Source organism: Dendrobates tinctorius, unplaced genomic scaffold (genome assembly GCF_039654945.1).
Source record: "Dendrobates tinctorius isolate UK_male_01 unplaced genomic scaffold, ASM3965494v1 ptg000157l, whole genome shotgun sequence".
In the NCBI taxonomy this organism is placed as follows: domain Eukaryota; kingdom Metazoa; phylum Chordata; class Amphibia; order Anura; family Dendrobatidae; genus Dendrobates; species Dendrobates tinctorius.
The window spans coordinates 11,334,980-11,351,472 of record NW_027361824.1 but is presented as its reverse complement, the minus strand read 5'-3'; the positions used below and the strand labels follow the sequence as shown (position 1 = coordinate 11,351,472).

Here is a 16,493-nt window from a genome sequence, read left to right as displayed (position 1 = left end):
ATTTCATTTGAAAGAATGAACGAATTTAAAAAAAAAAAATATTTGAGAGTCTTCAGTGGATCGCTGATGTATGGGGGGCATTAGAGCCTGAGGCAGGGGCAGCGCACACATCAGAGGCGCCATCAATGCTGGGCATTCTATAGAGGTGATAGAACATCATCTGCTCCATCCAGACGACGTCTATTTTATGGGAGACCTTGGATATTTCAGCAGGACAATGGTAAACCTCATCCTGCCTCCATCACAGCCCTCTGCTACGCAGTAGAGGAGTCCGGGGAATAATGGCCGCCTGCAGTCTGGACCCTGCACCAATAGAACCCCCCCCCCCCCCCCCCCCACAAAAAAAAAAAAAAAAAAAAAAAAAAAACACCCCAGCTGTGGAGCAGTGAAAGTCCAACAGGGCAATGTCTCTCTCCCCAAAACGTCAACAACTGTCTCACTGCCCAACATCTACAGACTGGTGTAAAGAGAAAAGGGGACGCTGCACAATGAGGAGGACATGGCTCGGAAACCACTTTTTGTTTTTTAGATTTGTTGCTGAGGGTTTGTTTTTTTTAAAAAAAAAAAAAAAATGGAAAAAATTTGAAAACATTCAACTTCTGATTTGTGATCTACATATTGTGTGAGTGGAAGAAAAATTAAACCACCCCCCAAAAAACAGCAATATATATTTTTTAATTCAAATTTTTTAAATTAATTTAAAGGATTTTTTTAATGTACGACAGAGGGTTTACATTGCTTAATGGCTCTTTGCTTGGCATATAGGTTAGGAAAAGCTCGAGACATCTACACAAAAGAAATCCATAGAGGTCCACTCTCACAGACCGACACAGTGTCCTTCTTAGTCTTCGTTGGCCAGGATGTGTCATTTATGTGTGGTACATAGAAGCATAGTAGACTATACAGAGCCATCTTGCAAAATCCGTGGCTCCTCACGAATACAGATTGCTCTGCTGTGTATAACATCCTCCCCTTCTACCTGCCATATGACTGTCACTGTGAGAAAGGAGAGGTGGAGCAGAGATATGAAAGGTGGTCAGTCCTGAGCAGAGAGCAATCAGGACCTGAGGAGTTTCGGGTTTATGTCCAAAGCAGCAGCACAGCCGGCTATGCACAGGAGATGCACAGAATCTACAGCAGCAAAGTGATAGAGAGTTTTAATTGAAGTTCTATCATGTGTCAGAAGTCGCCCTAACAATTTATGATCAGTGCCGAGGCTGCAGTACTTACATGGACAGGCCAGCGAGTTTACCAGTGAGGGGGTACATAGCTGTACGCTGGGGTCCCTTGGGCTCTGTACGTTGGCACAGAGACGGGGTGTGCTCCTATGGCAGTGTGTTGAGGTGTGGTCAACAAAGTACCTGATGGGAGAAAGTAACACTCGTTATTTATGTAATATACCATATTGGGAGTCCATATAATTAAATGAAACCTGATGGGAGTTGTAGTTCCAAAACAGCTATTTGGGGATTAGAAGTCTTACCTGCTGACATGGCCATGGTAGTCCCAGCCACCATTCCCATCGTGACGCCATTGCTTCGTGGTGCAGTTACAGGGGCCGGGTAGATTGCAGAAGGAATGCTGTTTGGTTGGACCACGGTGGTATGGTGGATGACGTGGGGCTGTGCTGCATACACAGGCTGAGTGTAGTATGCACCCTAGGAAAATGGAAAAGATGTGTTAACACAAAAGAACAGTGCCCCGTATGCAGGTCCGGACTCCCATGCGGAAGGAAAGGTTGTGCGTCAGCAAACGCTGTCGTAATTATCTAATTACAGAATTACACAAGGGATGAAACAAACAAATGAAAACAAAAGTCCAAATCACAATTTTTGTCCTATCCTCAATTAAAAAAAAAAAAAAAGAAAAGAAAATGTATCCGTAGGCCAGACTTTGCTATAAATAAATAGGTAAACATTTGAAACAAGAAATCATATGTAAAAACTTTTGGCGGTTCTTCCGACAGCCTGTAGGTGGCGCTGAATACTTTTCAGCAGAGAAAGGTTTAAAGGGAACCTGTCACGTGAATAAAAAAACCCATCAACCTGCAGACATGGGGTTAATCTGCAGGTTAATAGCGGCTGATGCGGGTTGAGTAATCGCTCAGTGTATGGAGAGTGGCCACTATAACCGTGCCCCTGGTTCTGACTGACAGCTTGCTCAACAAGAGCGTCTGTGTAAAGTCAAGTGGTTGCGATTACAGCTGCCCCTCTCTAAAACATGGAGCTGTGACTGAACGATGAATGCTGCCAGGAGGAATAGAGTTCACTTCCAGCCGGCGGCGGAGCTCAAAGTGCCAGCGGCAATCATCAGATCTCTACACAAAGTCAGAGCTCTTACCTGGGCATATAGGTTCTGCTGTGGGTAGGCACTTCTGATGGGGTACATCGCGGTCTGATAGGGGTTTGGTGAAGCAGAGTATGGCGGTGGGGCGCTGTTACTCTGAGCAGGTGGGACTTTGTATGGGGTGCCGGCAGTGTACCCTATAAGGTGGGGGGAGGAAGGGGAGAAAACAGAGAACAAGTAAAAAAATAAGTTGTATAAAGTTATATGTAATGAGCTCCCTCTAGAGGAGGGGTAAGGCATGTGCCCTGAACAGCAAATTGCCCGATATTACCTCTATATGTCATCCACCCACAGGCTTCCCCATCATTCATCAAATCAGAGACCAGCAAAAGTTGGTCTTCGATTGCTTAACCCCTTAGATGCTGCAGTCAATAGCGACCTCGGCATCTAAGGGGTTTGATATGAAAGAGAATGAACACAACTAAAAAAAAAGAAAGGTCTGAAAAATAGTGACTATAGAGAAAGCAGCTGGATGATGACGGAACATCGAGGCCTCGGCCGTCAGCAGTTCGTTCTGCAATAAAGAGAAAAGCGGAGAGAAAAATTGTGAACTTACTAAACGCGGCAGAAGAAGCTTGGTAAGTCCTGTTCTCCGTCCCAGAATCGACAGGAAGGTGGAACGTGCCCTCGGTGGTGCAGGATGAAGAAGGGGTCTGTGGCCACGCTTGCTTCATCAGGAGAGTCGCTTAAAGACAAAATAAAGAAGGTATTTCAACAGAACAGGTTTCCCCTCATACGGAGGGGAGTGACGGACTATCCCTGATGCCCGTGCTGCTGCGTTACAAGGGTGAAGGGCAGTAAACTGGGCGCTCGCCTAGTCACCATGCAAGCACAAAATACAATTCTGCCGGTTTTAGATGAGCGCTGAACCTGACTGGCTGTACCAGGGAGCTCGGCGTGAGCCAGGACTGGCATCACACAAGCGGCGACAGCTTGGTGGAGCCTGACATTGCTGCTGCTGTCAGATACGCAGAGGCCCGCCATCCCTGACTGACGGCGATCAATGCGACCCCATCCATTATATCGCAGCTGTCAATCACCCGCCATCCCCTGAGGATGCCTCAATTCTACTCCACTTATGACCACAGGATTAGGAAAAGTCCAGGCAAAAAAAAAAAAGCAAATGTTCTACACTATGGAGCACCAAGCCTGGTCCTGCCGTACGGTCACCGTGTCCGGCGATAGCCCACGCACAGTGTCTGCTGCTATTCAAATGGAAGTATGTCTGATCGGACGCTGTCAGCGGGCACTAGGCCATCATTTAATTGGCCGGTCCCATCGATGGTCCTACTGCTCTTCTTACTGGCACCACTTTGGGTCCCATTTTCATCCAATTCTAGGTCCTTCTGGCCACACAACCATTGATGGCACCGCGGCTCATTCTACGGGCAGGCAACACAGAATATTCCTTCCAACGAAACGGCCAGCGTCAGTCTACAGATCTACGATCGCAACTTACGCTCCGCTGCTCATCCAGAGCTTCCTGGCTACCATCCACTGTAGCGTAGAGGAAGAGGGAGATAATCTGCTCATCTGAGAAGTAAACTCGACTTTATATCAATCTTTCCCAACTTTTTGATCTGTCAAAATTCCGACGCATCACGCCAAGACGCTCGCTGTGCTGTAAAAGTGACCTGGAGGCCAGATTCAGGGGCAGAACGAGTACGATACAAAGCTAACATGGACTTTCTGGAAAAGTCAAACATTAAGTTATTTTTTCTTTGTTTTACCTTTTTATGACTAATAACAAGTTTTTCAGTCTTATTCTTAGACATCTGGAGTACCTACATGGGTTCTACCACTTTATTGTATTCCTTTAGGAATGTGTTGTGACAAAACATTTCGAACATTGATTTTTTTTTTCCTTCACTTTATTGCATACAGAGGGCAGCACTGAGGGAAGTCATCAGAGCCGGCTGCCATGATTACCCATTGGTACCCTGCTGTTTATCGGGGAAACTGATGGGAGTCCGTGTATGCACGCTCCGGCGACCGCTTCATTTAAATTCTGCTGTCAAACTGAAAGCAGCATCTAAATGGTCAATAGCAGAAATAGAAGCTCAACTTAGAGAAAGAAGCCGGCATCTACTGCACATGAAGCACGATCACCTCCCGAAACACTTCCACATATGTAGACCCCAGAGGACAAAGCCAGAATGTAACAACCACCAGCAAAATAGTGAGTGCAGCTCTGGGGTATAATACAGGGTGCAACTCAGGATCAGTAATGTATGTACACAGTGACTGCACCAGCAGAATAGTGAGTGCAGCTCTGGGGTATAATACAGGAGGTAACTCAGGATCAGTAATGTAATGTATGTACACAGTGACTGCACCAGCAGAATAGTGAGTGCAGCTCTGGGGTATAATACAGGATGTAACTCAGGATCAGTAATGTATGTACACAGTGACTGCACCAGCAGAATAGTGAGTGCAGCTCTGGGGTAGAATACAGGATGTAACTCAGGATCAGTAATGTAATGTATGTACACAGTGACTGCACCAGCAGAATAGTGAGTGCAGCTCTGGGGTAGAATACAGGATGTAACTCAGGATCAGTAATGTAATGTATCTACACTGACTGCACCAGCAGAATAGTGAGTGCAGCTCTGGAGTATAATACAGGAGGTAACTCAGGATCAGTAATGTAATGTATGTACACAGTGACTGCACCAGCAGAATAGTGAGTGCAGCTCTGGAGTATAATACAGGATGTAACTCAGGATCAGTAATGTAATGTATCTACACTGACTGCACCAGCAGAATAGTGAGTGCAGCTCTGGAGTATAATACAGGAGGTAACTCAGGATCAGTAATGTAATGTATGTACACAGTGACTGCACCAGCAGAATAGTGGGTGCAGCTCTGGAGTATAATACAGGAGGTAACTCAGGATCAGTAATGTATGTACACAGTGACTGCACCAGCAGAATAGTGAGTGCAGCTCTGGAGTATAATACAGGATGTAACTCAGGATCAGTAATGTAATGTATCTACACTGACTGCACCAGCAGAATAGTGAGTGCAGCACTGGAGTATAATACAGGAGGTAACTCAGGATCAGTAATGTATGTACACAGTGACTGCACCAGCAGAATAGTGAGTGCAGCTCTGGAGTATAATACAGGATGTAACTCAGGATCAGTAATGTAATGTATGTACACAGTGACTGCACCAGCAGAATAGTGAGTGCAGCTCTGGAGTATAATACAGGATGTAACTCAGGATCAGTAATGTAATGTATCTACACAGTGACTGTACCAGCAGAATAGTGAGTGCAGCTCTGGGGTATAATACAGGATGTAACTAAGGATCAGTAATGTAATGTATGTACACAGTGACTGTACCAGCAGAATAGTGAGTGCAGCTCTGGGGTATAATACAGGATGTAACTCAGGATCAGTAATGTAATGTATGTACACAGTGACTGCACCAGCAGAATAGTGGGTGCAGCTCTGGAGTATAATACAGGAGGTAACTCAGGATCAGTAATGTATGTACACAGTGACTGCACCAGCAGAATAGTGGGTGCAGCTCTGGAGTATAATACAGGAGGTAACTCAGGATCAGTAATGTAATGTATCTACACAGTGACGGTACCAGCAGAATAGTGAGTGCAGCTCTGGAGTATAATACAGGAGGTAACTCAGGATCAGTAATGTAATGTATCTACACAGTGACTGCACCAGCAAAATAGTGAGCGCAGCTCTGGAGTATAATACAGGATGTAACTCAGGATCAGTAATGTAAGTACACAGTGACTGCACCAGCAGAAGAGTGAGTGCAGCTCTGGAGTATAATACAGGATGTAACTCAGGATCAGTAATGTAATGTATGTACACACTGACTGCACCAGCAGAATAGTGAGTGCAGCTCCGGGGTATAATACAGGATTTAACTCAGGATCAGTAATGTAATGTATGTACACAGTGACTGCACCAGCAGAATAGTGAGCGCAGCTCTGGAGTAGAATACAGGATGTAACTCAGGATCAGTAATGTAATGTATGTACACAGTGACTGCACCAGCAGAATAGTGAGTGCAGCTCTGGAGTATAATACAGGATGTAACTCAGGATCAGTAATGTAATGTATGTACACAGTGACTGCACCAGCAGAATAGTGAGTGCAGCTCTGGAGTATAATACAGGATGTAACTCAGGATCAGTAATGTAATGTATGTACACAGTGACTACACCAGCAGAACAGTGAGTGCAGCTCTGGAGTATAATACAGGATGTAACTCAGGATCAGTAATGTATGTACACAGTGACTGCACCAGCAGAATAGTGAGTGCAGCTCTGGAATATAATACAGGATGTAACTCAGGATCAGTAATGTAATGTATGTACACAGTGACTGCACCAGCAGAATAGTGAGCGCAGCTCTGGAGTATAATACAGGATGTAACTCAGGATCAGTAATGTAATGTATGTACACAGTGACTGCACCAGCAGAATAGTGAGTGCAGCTCTGGGGTATAATACAGGATGTAACTCAGGACCAGTAATGTAATGTATGTACACAGTGACTGCACCAGCAGAATAGTGAGTGCAGCTCTGGGGTATAATACAGGATGTAACTCAGGATCAGTAATGTAATGTATGTACACAGTGACTGCACCAGCAGAATAGTGAGTGCAGCTCCGGGGTATAATACAGGATGTAACTCAGGATCAGTAATGTAATGTATGTACACAGCGACTGCACCAGCAGAATAGTGAGTGCAGCTCCGGGGTATAATACAGGATGTAACTCAGGATCAGTAATGTAATGTATGTACACAGTGACTGCACCAGCAGAATAGTGAGTGCAGCTCTGGAGTATAATACAGGATGTAACTCAGGATCAGTAATGTAATGTATGTACACAGTGACTGCACCAGCAGAATAGTGAGTGCAGCTCCGGGGTATAATAGAGGATGTAACTCAGGATCAGTAATGTAATGTATGTACACAGTGACTGCACCAGCAGAATAGTGAGTGCAGCTCTGGAGTATAATACAGGATGTAACTCAGGATCAGTAATGTAATGTATGTACACAGTGACTGCACCAGCAGAATAGTGAGTGCAGCTCCGGGGTATAATAGAGGATGTAACTCAGGATCAGTAATGTAATGTATGTACACAGTGACTGCACCAGCAGAATAGTGAGTGCAGCTCTGGAGTATAATACAGGATGTAACTCAGGATCAGTAATGTAATGTATGTACACAGTGACTGCACCAGCAGAATAGTGAGTGCAGCTCCGGGGTATAATAGAGGATGTAACTCAGGATCAGTAATGTAATGTATGTACACAGTGACTGCACCAGCAGAATAGTGAGTGCAGCTCTGGAGTATAATACAGGATGTAACTCAGGATCAGTAATGTAATGTATGTACACAGTGACTACACCAGCAGAATAGTGAGTGCAGCTCTGGAGTATAATACAGGAGGTAACTCAGGATTAGTAATGTGCACACAGTGACTACCCAGAATAGTGAGCACATTTCAGTTTACCATCAGAAGAGGCGCTGCATCACTGGATAAAATACCAAGACTGGATAACCAAGCATCTAGCAATTTATGGATTTCTGTAAGTTTCTACAGGAGAGAACAGTGACAGATGTGAGGATATAAACCTTCCAGCAGACAGTGAGCTGGTTAGATTTTCCGCTTCATGCGTCTGTACCATTTAAAATGCTGAGATCTGGGGCGGCCGCAGTGTGAGGGGCGTCACATGGCTGCAGATTAGCCCACAATGCCTACATTTAAGATTCTTGCTGTAGCCGTGAGGGGGGAGGGGAGCTGGCCTGCGCCTCGGTATAGACCCCGTGTAACGGCACGGCAGCCTCTGATATCTGTACCGTTTCTTCAAGTGGAAACAGCCATCATGAAATATTTATTGGTATAATGTAAAGTTCTGGCACACGGTTTTAGGAGAATTCTAATTTTTGCCTCGTAGAGAACATCCAATGGCGTCTCAAACAAGATTTAAAGGGCAACTCCCACCTTATATCCACATACACCAAGGTTACAGATCTGCTCCCGGGAAAGCTGTCTTTTATCATGCGGAAGGTGCAGACAACAGAGAAGACGCCGCTCTTATTTCTGCCTGGATCTATATTCTCCATCTGCAGCTCCATCCCCCCCCCCCCCCTCGCTCTTTGTACGGCGTAGATCTAACAGCCTGCGCCTGCCCTCAGACAGACGAGAGGCATTAAATATACATAGAGGAGCCCAGCGTGCCACGGCTCGCTGCGGGAGGACGCTCTTACCTGGGGCATAGCCGGGGCTGCTGGCGGCGTACATGTTGGGATTATAGGCAGGAGCGGTTGTGGGGTATCCAGCGGGGTAACCTAGAGGCAAAAGACAAACATTTAGTGACTTGTGTGATAATAGAGAAGATTTCTGAAAGGGTTAAATCAATTACCAGAATAAGAGAGAACCAGACAACCATGACGGACAATAAGGGGAGGGCAATGTCCGGCTTCAGTCACAGGAATCATTGATCGGTATCAAAAAGGTGCCCAGAATACAAAGCAGCGCTGACCATTAGTATTCACAGCGATGGAGGGGCCATGATCAGCCCCAGGATTCATAGGGGAATATTTTTTTTTTTTTTTTTTTTTTGGTAACTAAAGCAAGTTAGGAGGGTGCGAGGACACATTTAGGCACTAAAATGTATGATTTTTTTTTTTTATTAGGACCAAGCCCCCTACAAGCTGATGTGATTAGTTTGACATTATGTCCCAAACATTCACAGACCGCAGTTCTGCAGAGGAACTTGTTTTTGTTTGGAGTATGGAGGGGCGTCACAGTTATAAAATATAAAAAGCCTTATTAAGGGATTTATCGAATTTCTGAGCGCCCCCCACTACTCGCACAGAGGTCCCCAGTTCTAGGGTATCATTCACACAAACGACCTCTCCAGCCAGTGTCCCGTTCCTGCACTTCTTACCGTCATGATGTCCCCAGGGACACATGTTACTCTGCTGCAATAACGGTCGCCGCCTGTGGCCCACCATACGATTTTCAGTTTACGGCTGCGGCATTTCCGAGGACCCGCAGGTCACCGCAAGCAGTGGTGAAATCAATGAATGTAAAGAGTAGTATCCAGAGGAAGTCCACTTAATGTGGAGCTCAGTGTGTGGCCCCACCGAGACGTCTCAGCTTACAGGGATTATCCAACATGCTCCTGAAATACTCTGTGCTGCTGGGCTCCAGCTGATTCTCACAACATTGCTGCTTGCACCCTTGTCACCCTATAATATCAGTCCACTAATCTGACACTCAGCGCAGCTGAGGGCCACTTCTCCATTACACAATTCTTGACTTTTGATTGCAGAGCACACTCCTCTCCTGATACACCGAGCGGCTGTGAAACACTCATTCTGCAACTTCCCACAAGATCCGGAGCGTTCGTTCCTGATATACACTGTCACTATCCGTGCACTAATCTCCTGAAATACTCTGATCCTCCGTGTCTCCCATTTCCCTCCATAAGTCGTCATCTTCTGTAGATTTTTTTACCTATTCTGTGCACTGTTCCTTCATTACCTACTTCTGGAAAAGCTGGGAGACAACTTGTCTGACCCCTCATAGTTTGAGTCTTTCCGCTTTCCTATTGGCCTTCGCTTCCATAAATCAGAGCCACCATGTTGGATAGGCCACAGATTTCATAGATGCAGATATTATATGGCGAACTTCTCCTAAGAGACTGTCTTAGCCTATTATAGCCTGCACACGACTGGCATCGATAAGGGGGCACTCCGAACAGGGGGCCGCGCTCCTATTCCCATAACCATGTATTACATGCACGCCATTCATTCATAGGATATTTACAGCTTATGGCCGGTCTGCAGTGTTTTACAAGAAGTCCAAAATATCCACTATCGGTAACCCAGCCGTATAGACCTGCAGCAGCCCCCTCTACTGCTAGAACACGTCCAGACAGTAAAAGGGTTAATCGCACAGGACGCACACACATATGTCTCAGGGCTGTCCAACTAAAATACACAGGGGAACAAAATCGCGGGCCAACCTTGATATTTATCAAAAATGTCCACAATTGAGAGTTCTTCCTCGTCAAGTATAGCAATGAACTTTTACATACAGAAACAAACTTCATGGGGGTTGTCCCAAAAAATGTAAATTACGGTATAAATAAAGTTATGTAAAACAATAAAAAGCATTTACATACAACAACAAAAGATAAAAGAAATTGAATAGTACAAATAATAAATGTATGATGCCAACAAAAGTGCCCCCAAACAGTACGATACCCCCAAAGTGAGTTCTTCTACAAGCACCGTATGATCCTCCTGCACCCCCCACACTCAATAGCCCCAGTATGATTTCCCAACTGTAATCCCCGCAGCACAATGGGCCCCACACAGCCCTCCATGCAGCACAATGGGCCCCACACAGCCCTCCATGCAGCACAATGGGCCCCACACAGCCCTCCATGCAGCACAATGGGCCCCACACAGCCCTCCATGCAGCACAATGGGCCCCACACAGCCCTCCATGCAGCACAATGGGCCCCACACAGCCCTCCATGCAGCACAATGGGCCCCACGTTTAATAAAAAACACTAATTATATATATATATATATATCTCCTCTGCCATTTCTCTTCACATCTACTGCACATCTCGATACAGTGGTTACATTGTAATGACGTCATTGTTCCCACTGCGCTGAGATGTCAGGTGCAGAGGGGGGGGGGGGGGAGAGATATAGGAGATGGTCAGCCGACGCTCCCTCCTCCATCATTGCCATCAGCTTTATAAGCACCTGGGATGCACATTATGAAAATGAAATGCTGTGCGGTGAACCCGCCTGGCGTCGTGAGCCAAATATACTCACCCTGTGGTCCAGAATTGGCCAACAGGTCAAAGTTTAACGTATGTGCCTTACGGCCATTGATTTCATGGCAGTGTGATGTGCAATCAATGGAAAGTAAAAGTAAAAGAGAACAAAGGCAGCCATGGCGGATATTACTGCAACTGAAACATGGATTTTTTTTTGAGTACTCACCGTAAAATCCTTTCCTCCGAGACGCTCATTGGGGGACACAGATACTGTGGGTGTATGCTTCTGCCGCTAGGAGGCTGACACTAAGTGAAAAAAAGAGGTTAGCTCCTCCTCCGCAGTATACACCCTCACCCCTATTGCGGGCGGAAATCAGTTTGGTGCCAAAGCAATAGGACGACAACAAATCAGCCTTAATACAGGTACAACATGTCCAGAAAAGGACCACCCTTATATCACATAAGGAAACACATTCATTTAAACAAGAGCCAACTGGCTAATAGGGTGGGTGCTGTGTCCCCCAATGAGCGTCTCGGAGAAAAAGGATTTTACGGTGAGTACTCACAAAAATCCATGTTTCTTCTTCGTCTCATTGGGGGACACAGATACTGTGGGACGTCCTAAAGCAGTCCCTGGGTGGGAGATTGACTCACCGATCCAAGCTACATGCACCTCCTGTTTAAAGGTGCGCCACCATTGCTTGGAGAATCCTTCTACCCAGGCTTGCATCCGCCGAGGCTTGAGTATGGATATTATGTTTGGCAAATGTGTGCAGGCTGGACCAGGTTGCTGCCTTGCAAACCTGTTCCGTCGAAGCGCCCAAGAGGCGCCCACCGCCCGGGTAGAGTGCGCTCTGATCCCTGCTGGAATCGGCGTGCCTCTAATGCAGTAGGACTCCTGAATAGTCAAACGAATCCATCTGGCTATGGACGACTTTGAGGCGAGTCCCTTCCTGCGTTCTTCAGGGAGCACGAACAGTGTGTCCGTCTGAGGAAAGGGTGCCGTCTGCGACATGTACCTCCGGAGGGCTCTTACCAGGTCTAACGTGTGAAGAGCCTTTTTCCACACGGTGCACCGGTGCTGGACAAAATGAAGGCAAAACAACATCTTCATTGATGTGAAAAGGAGGACACGACCTTCGGCAGAAAAGGAGGGGCTGGTCTGAGGACCACCTTATACCTATGGAAAATGAGGAACGGAGCTCGGCAGGATAGAGCCAGCTCTGAAACCCACCTGATGGAAGTGATGGCCACTAGGGGAACAACTTTCCAGTAAAGGTACCTCAAAGCGATATCCTGAAGCGGTTCCAATGGAGCTTCCTGTAGAACACTTAGGACCATGTTAAGAACCCAGGCGTCCATCGGCACCTTATAGGGATGTATCAAGTGGGACACTCCCCGGATGAAAAGTTTTCACCTGCAAATTGGTAGCAACCCTGCACTGGAACAGGACGGATAAGGTCGACATTTGTCTCCTGCGGAAACCTGGGGCAAAGCCCGAGTCTAATGCTCTACCGACTGAGCTATCCGGGCTCTCTGAGCCCGACTGGAGAAAAACCAAGATGTTGGAGATCGAGAATCTTAGCGGAGAAACACCGCGGCCTCGACATCAAGCAAAGAACACCTTCCAGGTGTGGTGTTAAATTCATGCTGAAGCAGGCCTCCGGGCGCTAATCGTTGCAGCGACCACCTTGCTCCAGAACCTTGCCTGGGTTAGAATCCAAGATTCAAGGGCCCTGCCATCAAACACAGGGTCCCCGAGTTCGGGTGGCAAATTGGCCCTTGAGACGGTAGATCTGGGCGCTCTAGCAGGCACCCAGGAACGTCAGCGAGCAGCTGCCTTAGATCTGCGTACCACGCTCGACAGGGCCAGTCTTGGGCCAGCAGAATCGCCGGCCCCCCTTCCGTCTTGATCCCTTTGCTGACTCTCGGGAGTAGTGGCAGTGGGGAAATAGATATGGGAGGCGAAACTGGTTCCATGGCAGAACCAACGCGTCCACCGCGAATGCCTGCGGGTCCCTGGCCTGAGCGACATATGTGGGCACCTTGGCATTCACTCTGGAAGCCATCAGGTCCACATCCGGAGCTCCCACAGTTGACATATCTGTTGAAGAACTTCGGGATGTAGAGACCACTCTCCGGATGCAAGACCCTGCCGGCTGAGGAAGTCTGCCGCCCAATTTTCCATACCCGGGATGTGGACAGCCGAAATCACCGAGTGGTTTGCTTCGGCCCACTGAAGAACGTGCTCCACCACGCGCATAGTTGTTCTGCTACGGTTGCCCCCTGACGAATTATGTAAACCACCACCGTGGCGATGTCCTATGGAATCCGGACGGGGCGGCCTGCTAGAAAGTGATGAAACTTCTGCAGAGCCAGCTGAATTGCACGTATCCCCAATACGTTGATCGGGAGGCGTTTCTCCTGTGGCGACCACCGTTTCTGGGTTGTGTGGTGGCGAAACACCGCTCCCCAACCGAGGAGACTGGCGTCGATTGTCATTATCAGCCCATGACATGGGGGGGAAAGGCTTCCCCTAGGCCAGAGAGGAACTGGTTATCCACCATCCGAACGACTGCCTGACTTGAGAGGACAGTTTGCACCAGCGATCGAGCATGAAAGGATTCTTGTCCCAGGCTGACATGAGGCGTGCTGCAGGGGGTGAAGGATGGAACTGGACAAAAGGTATCGCTTCGATTGCTGCCATTTTCCCTAGGATCCTTATCGCGGATCGGATGGTATGAGGGACTGGTTGGCGCGCCCTTTCCTGAGGGAGAATTATCAACCCTCAGCAAGTGTCGAAGATCATTCCTAGGAAAGAGATCCTCTGAGCTGGCACAAGGGATGATTTCTTTGCATTGACCAACCATCTAAGCGGCAAGAATATCTAGCGTGATGTTGACACCTTCCTCACATGCCCGTATTGACGGGCCCTTGACCAAGAGGTCGTCCAGATAAGGCTAGACGACTATGCCTCGAGAATGCAGTGTGGCCCTGACAATTGCCATAACCTTTGTGAACACTCTGGGAGCCGTGGCTAGCCCGAAGGGTAGCGCTACGAACTGAAAATGCTGAACGCTGATGGCAAAGCGTAGACGCCTCTGATGAGGAGGAAAAAATGGGAATATGCAGAAATGCATCCTGGCTGTCAATTGAAGCCAAGTATTCTCACTGCTCCACGACCGCTATGACTGAACGGAGACTCCATCCGGAAATGTCTGATCCTGATGAATTTGTTCAGAAGCTTTAGGTCCAAAACAGGCCTGACAGACCCGTCCTTTTTGGGAACCGCAAAAAGGTTGGAATAGAACCCCTGAGCTCTTCCGTGTTCCGGCACTGGAACAATGACTCCGTTGTGCAGAAGCGACTTGATGGCTCCCAATAGAGCCCTTACCTGGGTATCCACCCTGGGAAGCCAGGAAAGAAAAAAAACATCTTGGAGGGTATCTGACAAATTCTATTTTGTAACCTGGGGACACCAATTCTTTTACCCATGCGTCGTGAGCGATGTTGGCCCAGACGTGGTGAAAACAGAGTAGGCGGCCGCCCACTTTGCTGGTGTCGTCTGGTAAAGACCTCGAGTCATTTAGCAGATGATCCTTAGGATCTGGGTCCCCTCGATCTGGTCTGTTGAGCACGCATTCTCCCCAATGGGTTGGCTCTATATGACCTGCCGCTCCCTATCCTGGTTGGGGCGGCCTGAGGTGGCGGAATTGGGCCCCGTAGTCCACCCGGAGTCTTTTAACGCATGACCCCGGACCGGTCTCCTATTCGGGTCCCGGACCAGGCTCAGGCTGCTTAGCGGCCGCTACCTGACCAATGCAGTCATGCCCGGCCTAGAATGGCCGGTGGCACTGTGAAAGGCCCGAAAACGTGCCTGAACCGGGTGACGAAAAAACGGTTTAACCTTCTGTTGAGGGAGAAACCCGCTCTTTCCTCCTGTGGAGTCGAAGATAAGATGGTCCAACTTTTCCCCAAATAGGCGGCCGCACTGATAAGGCAGGGAAGTCAAGGACTTCTTGGAAGTAGAATCGGCCTGCCATGTCCTCAACCATAGGGCTCTCCAGATAGAGATTGCATTAGCGGCAGCAAGTGCTGAACAATTGGCCGCATCCAAAGACGCATTCATTACATAATCTCCGGCTATCGTCATCTGACCTTTGACCTCCGAGATCTCTGCAGGTAGATCCTGCTCCTGCGCGACCTTGTTTAATGTTTCTGACTATGATATCATAGCCTTGGCTACCCAAGTTGCTGCGAACGAGGGAGCGAGTGCAGACCCTGACGCCTCATATACTGAATGAGCTAGGCTCTCAATAAGGCAGTCCGTGGGATCTTTAATCGAGGAAACCCTAGGGACAGATAACAAGGTCTTAGTGGCCAGGCGTGAAACTGGAGGATCCACTATCGGGGATTCCATCCATTGTTTACGGAGGTCCGGAGCAAACAGAACGCATTTCGAGTGCCCTTTAACCCGAGAAAAACGCCGATTTGGACATTCTCTGTGCCGCTGCACTATGTCCTCAAACTCAGGGTGAGAGGAGAAAATTCTGTGCGGCCGCTTCACTCGTTTACATGCCACTTTATGCCCCGTAGCCGCTGCGGTATCATCCTCAATCCCCAGGGGATGATTGATGGCTTCTATGAGGCTGTCCACTGTTTCACGTGACTCTGGAGTGTCCAGGTCAATGGGCTCGTCTGAGTCGCAATCTGAGGTCTGCTCGCTATCAACCACTGGTGACGGGGAGCGAGAAGCAGATCTTACAGATGCCGAAGGCACCGGATGGACTGGGCGACATCGTGTGGATTCGTTTCCCCCGGGTCTGCCTGGAGTGAGGGCGGCCCCTGCAGGCCGGAGGCTCCTGTGAGGTGGAGATTCCCTCTAAAGGCGGTGAAACACTGTCCCTGCCCCTATCTGGGGCATCTGGGGCTTGAAGGGATTCTATTGCTCTCGTAAGCGACGCCATGTACTGTGACAGTGATCGGGCCCACTCCAGGGGATGACACATTGGTCGCGGTTGCAGGGGAGGGCTCCTGGGCACGTTTGGATTCGCAGGTTTCGCATAAATGCTTGCTCTGCGCCCGCGGAAACACAGCCCGACAAGAGATGCATGTCGCGTAAAAGAACGTGTGCGTCTTTGCTTTTTTCGGACATGCTGTATCTGTCCGCTGCTGGGGATATGGGGAAGAGGTAGCCCCTCGTTTTTCCCTATAGCGTGGCCTCTCGGGCAGCACTTACCCCAGTCCTGCACCCCCCCCGACCTGGATGCTTCCTTTAAATCGCGCGCCAACATCTCTGGCGCGCACCAGCCTGTAAAATCGCTCTAGGGGCGGTACTCCCACTTTGCGGC

The 16,493-nt window shown here is 48.2% G+C and overlaps 1 protein-coding gene across 1 annotated transcript in view; it reads right to left on the bottom strand.

The window, feature by feature from the left end:
* Positions 1-16,493, bottom strand: part of FAM168A (family with sequence similarity 168 member A) — a 91,421-nt gene that overhangs the window by 10,910 nt on the left and 64,018 nt on the right. Inside the window, exons 4-8 of the mRNA XM_073548573.1 lie at positions 8,606-8,686; positions 2,903-3,031; positions 2,341-2,483; positions 1,484-1,658; positions 1,231-1,361 (exon numbers count right to left, since the gene is read on the bottom strand). Of these exons, the coding sequence (XP_073404674.1) occupies positions 1,249-1,361; positions 1,484-1,658; positions 2,341-2,483; positions 2,903-3,031; positions 8,606-8,686 (641 nt within the window). The 3' untranslated portion in view covers positions 1,231-1,248. The remainder of the gene's footprint in view (positions 1-1,230; positions 1,362-1,483; positions 1,659-2,340; positions 2,484-2,902; positions 3,032-8,605; positions 8,687-16,493) is intronic.